The 12,345-nt window shown below is 35.0% G+C and overlaps 2 protein-coding genes across 2 annotated transcripts; one reads left to right on the forward strand and one right to left on the reverse strand.

The window, feature by feature from the left end:
• Positions 1 to 3,783: 3,783 nt before the first annotated feature.
• LOC110710772 (gamma-interferon-inducible lysosomal thiol reductase-like) lies at positions 3,784 to 6,137 on the forward strand. The gene is made up of 5 exons (XM_021889112.1): positions 3,784 to 4,593; positions 4,804 to 4,869; positions 5,303 to 5,443; positions 5,531 to 5,623; positions 5,701 to 6,137. Exons 1-5 carry the CDS (start codon positions 4,309 to 4,311, stop codon positions 5,908 to 5,910), a joined length of 795 nt encoding a protein of 264 aa, XP_021744804.1. The 5' UTR covers positions 3,784 to 4,308; the 3' UTR covers positions 5,911 to 6,137.
• Positions 6,138 to 6,250: 113 nt separating this feature from the next.
• On the reverse strand, positions 6,251 to 10,592 carry LOC110710773. The gene is made up of 5 exons (XM_021889113.1): positions 10,133 to 10,592; positions 8,265 to 8,406; positions 8,078 to 8,179; positions 6,745 to 6,818; positions 6,251 to 6,550 (listed from the first exon to the last, which is right to left on the reverse strand). Exons 1-5 carry the CDS (start codon positions 10,308 to 10,310, stop codon positions 6,444 to 6,446), a joined length of 603 nt encoding a protein of 200 aa, XP_021744805.1. The 5' UTR covers positions 10,311 to 10,592; the 3' UTR covers positions 6,251 to 6,443.
• Between the last annotated feature and the right edge of the window lie 1,753 nt (positions 10,593 to 12,345).

Here is a 12,345-nt window from a genome sequence, read left to right on the forward strand (position 1 = left end):
ATTTTCAAGGTGAGTAAACTCTTTACTGATTACAACTCTTTGTAATTCTTGGTTGAATAATTGCCCATCACATGTAAAATTTTATTTAAGGTAAGAGATAGAATCAAATCATATTTTAGTTATGAAAGATAAATCATATTTATCTTCCATGGTTATCCTAACTAATTTAGGAGATTCTATCCTAATTGCTAGCCAATCACATAATTTTAATTCAATTATTATCCAAAATAATTATGGGATAATCATATTATTTAAATCAATCTTTATCTTTTTGGAATCTAGCTCAACAATCCTTAAAATTTTCAAAGATTAAAACAAATTTTAAGATTTGAAATTATCTTAACAAACTTTATCCAAAATTAAAAACTTTAATTAAGGATAATTATCAAAATCAACTTTTGAAATTTGATATTATCCTCAAAATAAAATCAGATTTTATTTTGAAAATATTTTAAAATAAAATAATTTTAATAAAACTATTTATTTATTTTTAATTTTGCTGCCACGTCAGTCAGGGGAGAACCCCAACCAACGCAGCAACAGGGATCACGCAACCACAACTGGGAATAACCCAGCCACGGCCAGCAACCTGTCCGAAAAAAAAAACGCCTGAGATCGGCAGTCCGAGGAAACCACCTTACCAAAATCGATTCCCTCTGCCAAGACGACCTCCCGAATACGCCCTTTGCGGCTGAGGGATGCCGTCGCAACCAGGCTGGTGCCCAGCCACGATCGACATAGGCCGCAGCAGGCAGCCGTGCAACAGTTGCACTTTGCTGCTGCCACCTGTCAGCCAGGCACCGCCCTGACTTCCCCTTTCGACCACCTGGGTAGCCTCCATGGTCCACTAGACGGTGATCCGACCACCCAGCCACGGCTGCCCCTCCCAAAAATCAATTATTTTCCCTTTTTTTTTAGAGTTTTAATTTAATTTAACAACTCTTGTAAAATTAAATTAAATTAGGTCTTTTAAAATAAAACATAACATTTATGCCTAATTCAATTTTGAAATCAAATTCACAATTCAATTTCAAATCTAGGGTTCGAAAATTATCAAAATTAAGCACAAAATCAAAATTTAGGGCTCTATTTTAATCATATTTTTCGAAAATTCTAGGGCTTAAGTCAGATTTTACTAGAATAATTGAGCAATTTAAATCATATTTAAACAATTCCAAAAATTAAATCTCATTTAATATAAAGATTGAACCATAATTAAATTATTCTCCCTCCTAATTGAATTAAAATTGTGGACTATCAAAGAATTAATATTCAATATATGTACATGCATAGGCTAACTGATACCACTGTAGGAGTTTATAGGTACGAATGCGGAAAACATGAATCATATTCATATAGCACCTAATCCCAAGATCATGCATAACACATAAATAATTAGAATTAATACCTTTGAAGCGTGATTCCACGTGCGATCGAACAAAAACAAGGGAGACAAAGAACCTCAAGCGTGATTCCTCTACTTGGTCCACAGGCACAGATTAAGTCCTCCACTAATGCTAGTTAGTTGCAATTGAACCCTTCAATTGACCTTCTATGGAGTAGAACGAGCAACGAACAAATCACGAACCACCGCGAAGGGAGGAGATGGGCGTGTGGTACAGAGAGAGAGAGAGAGAGGTTTGGATTACTGGTTGCTTGGTGCACAATTAACTGTTAATTGTGTTGTGTCATACAACCCTAGGCATGGACTTTATTTATAGATCTCATCTCTAAATAAGAGTCCATGACAAAGCCCAAATCCTAACTCTAATCTAACTATACTAGCCCAATCCAATTCATGATTGGTTACTTGTTCATGAGGCCCATAAATGGGCCTCTAACTTGCTTAACCCAATACCTTTGTTGTGTGACCTCATAGGATCCATTCTAGTGGGCTTTGGACTATTTAACTAGCCCAAAGGTCAATGATCATAGTCTAGCAACAGATAATGACGACCCAAAAGAACGAACTTACTATCTCCATAATAGTGATCCTTGATATATCTAGTAATTGCACTTATCGAAGACAGAACTCCTTCAAAAATAACCATGGAAATGATGCCAAGGTGAGGCAGAGACGCCATTGTTTAATATTTGATATATATAACCTATTATCTGACAATTATAATATAATAGGAAAAATTGCTCCCATTAATCTGAACTTTGCCTCGTCCTCCGAAATTAATCCCAACTTTCGTTTATTATCTATTGCACCCAACTTTAGGGGGTATTAATTTCTATTGCACCCAAATGACTTGAAACCGGTTAAAGAGGTAAATTTTGCTGGCTTGTGATTAATTGCACACGTGTCGCAACCAGATTGGTTCAAAAGTAAAAATCAAAACTTAAAAATTAGTTAAAAAAAAAAAACAAAACCACCCCGTTTCCCCTGGAGCACCGGCCACCCCCGTTTGCCCCCGAGCACCGGCCACCAAAGCAGCAGCCGGAAATCAGAGGGGAAGGGCGAAAATCGGAGGGTAAAGCTCCAGAATGGCCGACGAAGCGGAGAAGAAGCCAATCGAGGTCGAAAATGGAAGAGGAAGGGGGTGGATGGAAACGAAGGGGAAGAGGGCGGAATCGGAGGAAGGAAGGGAGGAAAGAGGGCGAATCAGAGGGAGGAAGGGGGTGATCTGAAGAAGGGGACGAATCGGAGGGGGCGGAAACGACCACCCTCCTGCCGGAAACGGAAGCTGCTGGGGAGGGGTTTTCGGGGGTGGGGAAAGGGAAGGGGTGGCTGGGCGGCGGTTTCCGGCGGTGGGGGAAGGGTTTTCGGGGGTGGGCGCAACTTTCCGGCGGGGTTGGGGGTGGTGATGTAGTGTTTTCCGGGATAGGGGTGGGGGTTGGGTTTGGCAGGTTTTTATTTTATTTTATTTTTTTAAATTTTTTTTTTGACCTATCACGTGTTGACACGTGTCTAGGTAACATGCTACATCAGGTTGGATGACCTGTTGGGTGCAATAGAAATTAATACCCCCTAAAGTTGGGTGCAATAGATAATAAACGAAAGTTGGGATTAATTTCGGCGGACGAGGCAAAGTTCGGATTAATGGGAGCAATATTTCCAATATAATATCTGATATTTATAATCGAATATCTGACCATGATAATCTAATTTCTGATAGTTAAGACCTAAGATTTGACAAGTATAATCTAATACCTAATAAGTATAATTTAATATATGACCATTATTATCTAATTTTGACACTTATAATCTAATATTTGATATTTATGATCTAATATCTGACTATTATCAATTAATTTATGACAAGTAAGATTTTTTTTCCCTAAGAAAATAAAAATATAAAAAAAAATTACTTATTTCTGTTTGTATGACCGGACTCACGTGATTCCGTTCTGCACAATACTTTTACTTGGATAGTTGGATGAAAGACAATACCTATTTGTCCTTGAAATTTATATATAAAATACTCTCTATGTCTATTCAAAAGAGGAAAAATTACTCTCTTTGTGATCAAATACGCACATTTAAAATATGTAGCAAATATTTAGCTAATTGACTCTATTTTGATAATCCATGTTTCATTTTAATAAAAATGTACTTGATATAAAGAAGAAAACTAATATATTTTGATAGTTTATTTCCCAATATTACTTGACAATTTTTTTTACACTAACTAAATTAGTGTTAAATTGATGATAATTTTGAAAATTATATAGCCTAGAGCACAACTAATTTTCTCCTCAAGTTGTAAGTAATACTACACGAAGTAATTTAACTCGTAACCCTCTAAAAGATGTGGATGTGGACTATATCCAACGAATACTTGATACACACTTCATTTTAGACCAAAATTATACTCGTATTTCATTACGGAGTACAATATGCGTAGGAGTCAAGACCGACTACGACATTCAAACGTTATCAATTAATGACACTTCAATGTGTGACACCAACTCCAGAAACCAAAAATTCAGACTAGTTTACACATCTTGTATGGATAAATATTTACATCTACCCCTACTTTCATACTACAGTCAAACTGCAAAACTGATGAATGAAGTCTCCTTTACAAATGCCTTTAAATAAAAAAAAAACTTGAAATGAAATAAAGATAGTAACATTAGTAAGTAATCTGATATCTGCAGAACTATACATCAATACATACATCATGTCTATTTAAAGCACCCTTTCTTCTTTTGTTACACTTTGTTCTTTTATTCATATCATATCTATGCTCTTTACTTCTTTACTTCTTTACTTCCCTAAAAACCCTGTTTTATTAATGTCATACTCAAAGCTACCCTTAAAACTAGCTAGCTTCATTTACACTCAATAAGAGTTATTCAATGGCTTTTCATGTGTATCATCATCAAACATTTCTTTTATTTCTTCTTCTTCACGTATTTTTCTTTCAGTATAACTCTTGTTCATGTTATGCTCAATTTTCTGAAGTTAATGATCAGAAGGTTGATTTAACTTTGTATTACGAGACACTTTGCCCGTATTGTTCGTACTTTATTGCCCATGATTTGGTAAAACTCTTCTCTAATGGCCTCATTTCCATAGTCAATCTTAGGTTGGTTCCTTGGGGTAATGCTGCTGTTGAGCCTTCTGGCTATTTCCAATGTCAGGTACGAGTATGTTTTGATGTTTATGTTGTATTACGTATCGAAAATTCATGTTATGATACCTTCCGATCCTTGTGAGGGCCTAGGTAGGGGAACTACTCAACGAGCCTCATTTAGGCATATGCGTGTATAGAATCAATAGATCATAGTAAAAAAAGACATACATTCATTATTATGGATTTGTGCATAATTTTTTTTTTTTCTTTTTTGCAGCATGGATCAGGAGAGTGTTTGCTGAATGCTGTTGAAGCTTGTACCATTGATGCTTATCCTGATGTTGTAAGACCTCTGTTACTCTTATAAATAATTAATAAAAAAAAAAAAAATTAAATAAAAAAGGTTTGTAATTTCAATTCTGTAAATCTATGGCAAGTATTTCAAGACGTCTCAAAATAGTCTATGTAACTATTAAGTTTAAACGGGGAAGTGCATTCTCACTCGCACACTATTTGCACCGTCCAAGTGTTGAAATCACTGACATAAAAGGCATGTGTTTGTTTTTCCATAGACTGCATGAGCCAAGATATTGGTTGTCATTGTTTCCGTAGAGTTAAGGTCAGAGATCAAGTGGAAGTAAGGTTCCAAGATTGTGCAAAACTAGAACTGCAATGATATAAAGGATGGAGGCAGAATTCATTAAATAAACTGTCAAGAGTAGGAAGAAAAATTTATTAGCAAGATAATGACATGATTAAATTTGCATCTGTGGCAGAACAAGCACTACTTCTTGATCCAATGCATAGAAAGTCTAGCTTATCAGCAAAGAGAAGCGGAGTGGCAAAGTTGCTTCAATAAAGTATCACTTGATTCCAAGCCCATCTTCGACTGCTACAATCAAGGAAATGGTCGAGCGGTCAGTTACTCAGCTCGACAGTTCTTCCTATTTTATTGGTATTAACTGTCAAAAATCTAATATTTAGCATGTTGAATGATTCTGCAGCTTGAAGTACAGTATGCATATGAAACTAGTCAGCTAAACCCACCTCACGAGTACGTGCCATGGGTGCTTGTCAACAATCAGCCACTCCGGGAGGTGTAACTCTCTCCCTCTCTTTCTAGCATGCTCTTTCTCGCTCTCAAGTATGTGTAATCTAATGTGGGTGGTTGCAGGACTACCAAAATTTCATGGCGTACATCTGCAAAGCATACAGAGGCACGTCAATTCCTGCAGCTTGTAGTACGGCAGAGTTCATGATCAGCTCGTTTGGTGACAAGGCAATGGATACATCTCAACAGGTGAGCTATGTAGGAGGCCTGCAGAACTTGACCTCATTTATGCCAACTGAAATTCTTCAGCAGAATAGAGAAGTGTTCAACTGATAAGCCAAAATGAAGCACTAAGTTTCAAGGCAAAAGGCACTAAGGCCTGGCCTAGTAGTGAGCTTAGCTTGTGACACATCCCATATGTTAGCTTGCTGATTTGAAGTATCAACTAATGTATGAGTGCAGAAAAGGCGCACGATTGCGAATTCTATTGCAAATTTTTAATCAAAAGTTCTATTAATTGGCTTAATTATATATGCACAAATCTCATAGAATGGCTAAGAACAGAAAATTAACAGAATAGCAGTTTACATCCAATCTTGAATCCTTGATAACAAACCTCCATGTCAACGACATCAAATTGCTAATGATGAAATCGCAGCCTGAAAAGAAACTCTTAATCAATAATCTCCTTTTTAAGGCATATATTAAATACAGCATAAGATCCATACTAGTAAAGCCAGTCCCACTACAAGAACAATATACAGAGAAGCTAGTCCCACTGTCCCACTACAAGAAAAACAAATTTTGAAAACGCAAAATGGTACAATCGTACATATAGGTGATATAACACACAGTCACATGAATAGTCATAGGTTTATCATCTTCCATGTCTTGTTGCATATGTCAAAGGCATCTTCCTGCAGTGGATCAAATTCAAACTTCTCCACTGTCTTTTTTTCACGATCTACGATATCTGGAACCAGATCAAGGTGTAACAAATTTGCTAAAATATAAGATACATGATAGCATGCGCCCGCGCGCGCACACACACACACAGAGGCAGAAAACTGTGTTGAGTACAGAAAACACCAGGAGAGGAATATGCAGAAAGTATGCAATAAAAATATTCAAGATGTATTTTGTTATTAAAAGGGGAAAAAAGGATACGCCCAGAGATTTTCGATGGACTCGCTAGATCTGGAATAATCTTTGTGACAGATGCATAAAATGAAAGTTTCCTCCTGCAATATCATATGATTATTATGTTAGGAACAGAGTAAGCTAGTTGCAATCAAGACGTATAAAGCAAATTATTCATTCAACAGCCAAAAAAATTATAGCATGTTAAACAAGAATATGTACAATTAACAAAACCTTCTCGAACAAGCGTTCATACGTTGTAATCCGCATTTTAATTTGCTCTTCCTTGGAAGCAGTATGACTACTACTGTTCCAACTTTTGTTTTAATTAATACCATATGCAAGAAAGCCAAGCGAAGCACTTACCCAGTATTAGAAATTGAGTCTCCAAACTCAAAATAGCTCCACAGAAAACCAGCAAAGTCTATTTCTAAAACCATGAAAACTAACTACTTGATGGGTTTGTAGTTTTGTACCTCCCTATGTACAAAAATATCCAATAAAATAACTTTAAAACAAGCAACTTATCAGAACTATGAAAGACAGCTGATCACTCAAATCCTATAAAATTAAAAGGATAAATGAACTAATATCTCTTTCACAGTTTCACTCATGAAAGACCCAGTAACTTTTAGCCTATATTACCTAGAGCCTCTCTGCTAGCTTCAAACTTTCAATAGTTAGATAAAGAAGAAAATCACACAAAGACTCGACTATGCAGTAAAGAGCATGCATGGACAAAAGTGATCAAATAAAACTATAAAACACAAACTATCTATGATGAAAATTCTAATGACCTATATGTTGATCTTTAGGGTTTCAAAAATCAATTGAAAAAAGGTGTCTTCTCGTGTAATGTTTAAACCTCACTTTCAACAAAATGCATCAGTAGACCATAGTGAATGTAGTGAGCAGTCAGATGTGACTTCAATAACCTTTGCCACAAAGTTTGAAAATGAAATGCAAGCATAGCAAATACACAATGTTCATTTTCAAAGCATGTTGTAATTACTCATATGGAGTTATTTTTTAGAGCAGTTGCAAACTTGTAGTAACACCCCAATTCTCTCTTTCTCAAATAAACAAGATTCCAAAAAGGGAATACATTACAATAAAAATCAAACTAGAACTTTGTTAAGCACACTAGCATACAATTAATAAAACAAATATTCCAAAAATGTCATACTAAGCCATCACATAATTGCATGTTACATGTTTTAATCTTTAATCATGGTACATGGTGGTGAGTTGGTGACACATCAGAAATTCTCTTGCATTTTATTTAATGAATTTATTTGGGAAAGGGAGAATTATTGGGGTGACCAGTGTTGCACTTATGTCACAAAACAATAATACTTACTGTTCTTTCTCATGTTCTTCTTCAAGTTTCTTTAGCTTCTGACTCTTCTCCTCTAACAAAAGTCGTTGATGATCTAGCTCATTAATCTTGTCAACAATTACTGTGTTCATACAACAAATAACTCAGTTTGAAGAACAGAGAACCAACATATGACCATCACATATATCTGACAAAACAGAATACTTATCTAAGATCCTCTCGAAGCAGCTTCTCTCTTTTGAGTTCCTCATCAAGCTCTTTCTGCAGGCGCTCTAATTCTTCATTGGAAACCACTTCAGATCGTGCCACTTCTATCTTGTGCTTGCAATCATCGATCTTGTCCTGATAATCTATTTAAAATGTGAACGTGATTAGAGTAAGTAACTTAGTAGCAACTTCATCAAGGTGGCAGTATGCACTAATACATGACACTTCCCGCTGTAATACACACATATATCCATACTTAAAGGAAACTTCTTTCTTTGTACACTTAAGGGGGGGTTTGGTTAGTGTATTTTTTGGAGTGGAAACGGATTCGATTAAACCGATATTGTTACCGAGTGTTTGGTTAGAAGACATGGTAACAATTACCATTACCTAAGGGTAATGGTTATCCTTCATTTGTTACCTCTAAAAAAATTAGGGTAACAAATACCCTTACCCTCCTCCAATCACAAAATTCCTATTTTTCTCCTTTCCATGGTTTAAACCAAACAAATGAAAAGGCAATATTATTTGATTCCTTTCCCCCCTCTTATTTGTTCCCTTTCCACTCCATTTCCATTAACCGAACCAAACACCCCCTAAAAGTAGATAGAGCACCGAAAAATTTCTCAATTAGGGAAATTGAAAGGCACCAACATTAGACAATGAGAAATTCACCTCTAACATGACTTAAAAAAGAAGCATATATTTTTAAAGAGCATGCCTAATAATCAAATAAATGGTTACCAAAAAAAGGCTGGACTGTATAATATCTAAAATCGGGCAAATAATGCTAGTGTGGTACCCTACATCCTTCTTGGATGGAAGATTAATAGGACAAGATTGAATATGGTGTCTTGTCTTCTACATCCTTTTTGGACACCATTCAAGTGATCAGTACAACCATGAACATCCTTTTCATATTGAAACCTGCTATCCCTAATTCTTTACTTGAAATTCCAGAGAAATTACCTCCCTCGAACTTAAGGAAATTCGCAAGTTACAATTCCGAGCTCATTTGTCCAGTTGTATTGCGAGCAGTGATTAGTCAATGTAGTAAAAAATCGATTGTCTTTTGCTAGTCACAATCAAAATAGGGACAGAAATGCAAAATGCTGCTCACAAATGAGAGGGAAATGACGTTGGGCCTTAAAATTTAGAATTCGCTCACACCATAATCTATATTGATGTAATTGGTTTTATGTAATACTGCATACAATGCTTTATGTGATAATTACCACTCATCGAATTCCTGTCCATCCTATACATTCCCTAAAGCTGTAATGCTGTTTGGTTAAGATCAAATTACACCGGAGATACCACTCTCTAGAGAGCCATTTGGTTGACAAAAATAAAAAGTTTCATTCTAGGATTTTCTATTGCCTACAAGAATGAGAGAATTCGATTACCTAGTCCTTTCACAGTAAATTCAACTTCTTACAGTCAACCAAATTATTTTTCGTTACGAGAATCAAAATTCCCACAAAGCGTAACTCATTATTCTTATGTGCAACCAAACGACCACTATGTTATTAGTTGGCCTCGCCCACAAGTTTAGCAGTACAAAGTGTAACAATTTACATTGAGTTGGTAGTTTATACAACTTTCCATAAACACCATACTCAAGCAATCATCTCATATAATTTTCCAACCAAATTACAATATACATATAGTAACTTCCCTAACCCCATCAGTTCAAACAACCCCAACTTAAACAACCCACTAATTCAAGCATAATTAGTGCACCCCAAAATCCATCTTTGGTTTTCAAAATCAATTCTTTAAAATAACAAAATGCAACCCCATATACAATTGTACATAAAAAATAAAAAAAACAAAGTTGAGAATTTAACCAAAAAAAAGGGGGAAAACCTGAAATGGCGATCTGGGTAGTGTTGAAATCAGAATCAGAAGACGATTGAATAGATTTGGATTGTTGAACGCACTGGGTTAACAAATTGAAGTCTCTCTTATCTCGGAGAACACCAACGAGGTCGTCACAGTAAGATAATAGCTGATTGATATCGATTTGTGGCGAATTGTCGACCATTTTTCTAGGGTTTTGGTGTTGAAGAAGAAATTCAACAAGGGAATTGAGCAATTGAGAAGAGAATTATCAGAAAGAAAGAAAATGGGTTTATAGTTGTGAAAGGAGCAAGAGAGTATGAATTGATAAGGTTGGTAATTTCAAAATAAAAGTTGGCGCCCTGTCCACTCCGAACAGTCCGAACAACACTCAAGTACTCAACCGTCCAGGATTGGTGGGAGACTGGGAGGTTTTTCTAATACCGGAGTATCTATACTTCTTTACTTTATTTTTTATATACTAAAGTACTCCCGTAGATATCTCCTAAGTACACATGTCATCACCACATAAAAAAAATTCCCGCCAAAAATTTTGTTACTTTGCCTTATATTTAGAGAGTGACATCCAACAATAATAATTTAAATAAAATTAAAAAATATAGTCATATTGAATAAAATGTTACGTATTAAAATACTATTTACTTATTTAGGATATCATCAAAATGTTTTTTTTTTCCAGTTATCAATCAGAATAACATTGAGTCCTTTTTTTTTATTAAGAAAAGAGTAGCTTTTATATTACGGGCGTGTTCGTCAAAATATAGTTGTGAAGGTAGCTGTAGATATGGAGGTAATTGTTAGCTGTCAACAAGCTGTTAGCTGTGAAGATAAATAATTTAGATATGAGTGTTCGGTAAAGTAGTGGTTGACTAGCTATTAAATATAAAAATCAATATTTTATTTTTAAAATTATAGATTAAATTTTCAACAGCTACCTGAAAAGCTACCTCTAATTTCAAAAACTAATCTTTTTAACTTTTCACAAAAGTTATTTCCACCACTAAAAGCTACCCTAACCACAACTTTGCCAAACACTCACATTTTTTGTTAAGTAATGGTTTTAAAAGCTACTCAAAAGCTAACGCCGAACACGCCCTGCCAATACTAAAATCTTATTTATTCTTCCATCCCACATTAATTGTAAATTGTAATGTAATGTAGACATTGAGATTAATCTAGTATATCACAGTGTTTATTGTACCTTTTTTTTTGTACTTCTAATGATTCGTTTCATGCAGTTTCTAATGAACAAATAGTAAAATATTATTGTAAAACCGTGCATAGCACGGGTTTTGAACTAATGATTTTTCAAAATAAAACCGCTAAATCGTTAATGATGTTAGCGGTCTTATTTAATAAAGAATCATTAAATGATATTAGCAGTTTTATTATTTTTTTTTCGAGGCAAAGTAGGCGAGATTTTATTAAGATAAATCAAGTTCCATCAAAGTTGTGATAATTTGGGGGAACGAACTCATACAAACACGTTCATCATTAACATTAGTTTCCCATCTAGCTTTTAGCTATTATTTAAAGAATCGTAACTGACAGGGTAAAGTCGTATCCCCTAATCAAAAATAATTACCTAAGTCCTCTAACTAAAGTAGATAGGGAAGTAGGGTCGAACTCCACAGGGAAACAAGTCTTTCTATTCCTAATTAACTAATACAATCTAGATTATGAAGTAACCAATATTTATATTTGAATAATAAACTAAACTACGAAGATTGAGAATAGGGAGAAAACAATATATAAAGGAATCTAGGGCACAGGTTCACCAATAAATAATACTCCAGGGTAAAACATAATAATCAATCATTGACATTGCATAAATAACATGATTAACAGGCTCTCACAATTTATTAATCGACAAAGATCTAACAGGCTCTCGCAATTTACTAGATCTAAGCTCCTATTGAAAATAGCCTTTAATATCAAATTAACATCTGCTCGATTCATCAATTCAATATTGCTATACTTTTACAGGCCATAATTGTAAAGCGTTAAAACAATTCAATAAGAAATTATCATGCAATATCAAAAACTAATAATAGTCAATCATCAATGCATCAATTAACCAGATCGTAAAGGGCTTTCGCTACGTATTACAATCACAGAATTAATCTACCGGTATTAAGTCTCATCTCTCGAATCTCGACTTAACCTTTTATAAATTAACCTGCCTATTGAAACTAGACCTAAACATCAACTCTCATCTG

The sequence above is a fragment of the Chenopodium quinoa genome, unplaced genomic scaffold, assembly GCF_001683475.1.
Source record: "Chenopodium quinoa cultivar QQ74 unplaced genomic scaffold, ASM168347v1, whole genome shotgun sequence".
Taxonomy (NCBI): domain Eukaryota; kingdom Viridiplantae; phylum Streptophyta; class Magnoliopsida; order Caryophyllales; family Amaranthaceae; genus Chenopodium; species Chenopodium quinoa.

Excerpts from the sequence above, each read along its gene's own strand:
- LOC110710772 (XM_021889112.1), top strand. The coding sequence starts at position 4,309 with ATGGCTTTTCATGTGTATCATCATCAAACATTTCTTTTATTTCTTCTT. Across the intron at positions 5,444-5,530 it reads ATCAAGGAAATGGTCGAGCG|CTTGAAGTACAGTATGCATA; the intron begins GTCAGTTACTCA and ends ATGATTCTGCAG. Across the intron at positions 5,624-5,700 it reads ACAATCAGCCACTCCGGGAG|GACTACCAAAATTTCATGGC; the intron begins GTGTAACTCTCT and ends GGGTGGTTGCAG.
- LOC110710773 (XM_021889113.1), bottom strand. The coding sequence starts at position 10,310 with ATGGTCGACAATTCGCCACAAATCGATATCAATCAGCTATTATCTTAC. Across the intron at positions 8,407-10,132 it reads TACCCAGATCGCCATTTCAG|ATTATCAGGACAAGATCGAT; the intron begins GTTTTCCCCCTT and ends CATTTTAAATAG. Across the intron at positions 8,180-8,264 it reads CTGCTTCGAGAGGATCTTAG|AGTAATTGTTGACAAGATTA; the intron begins ATAAGTATTCTG and ends TTGTATGAACAC.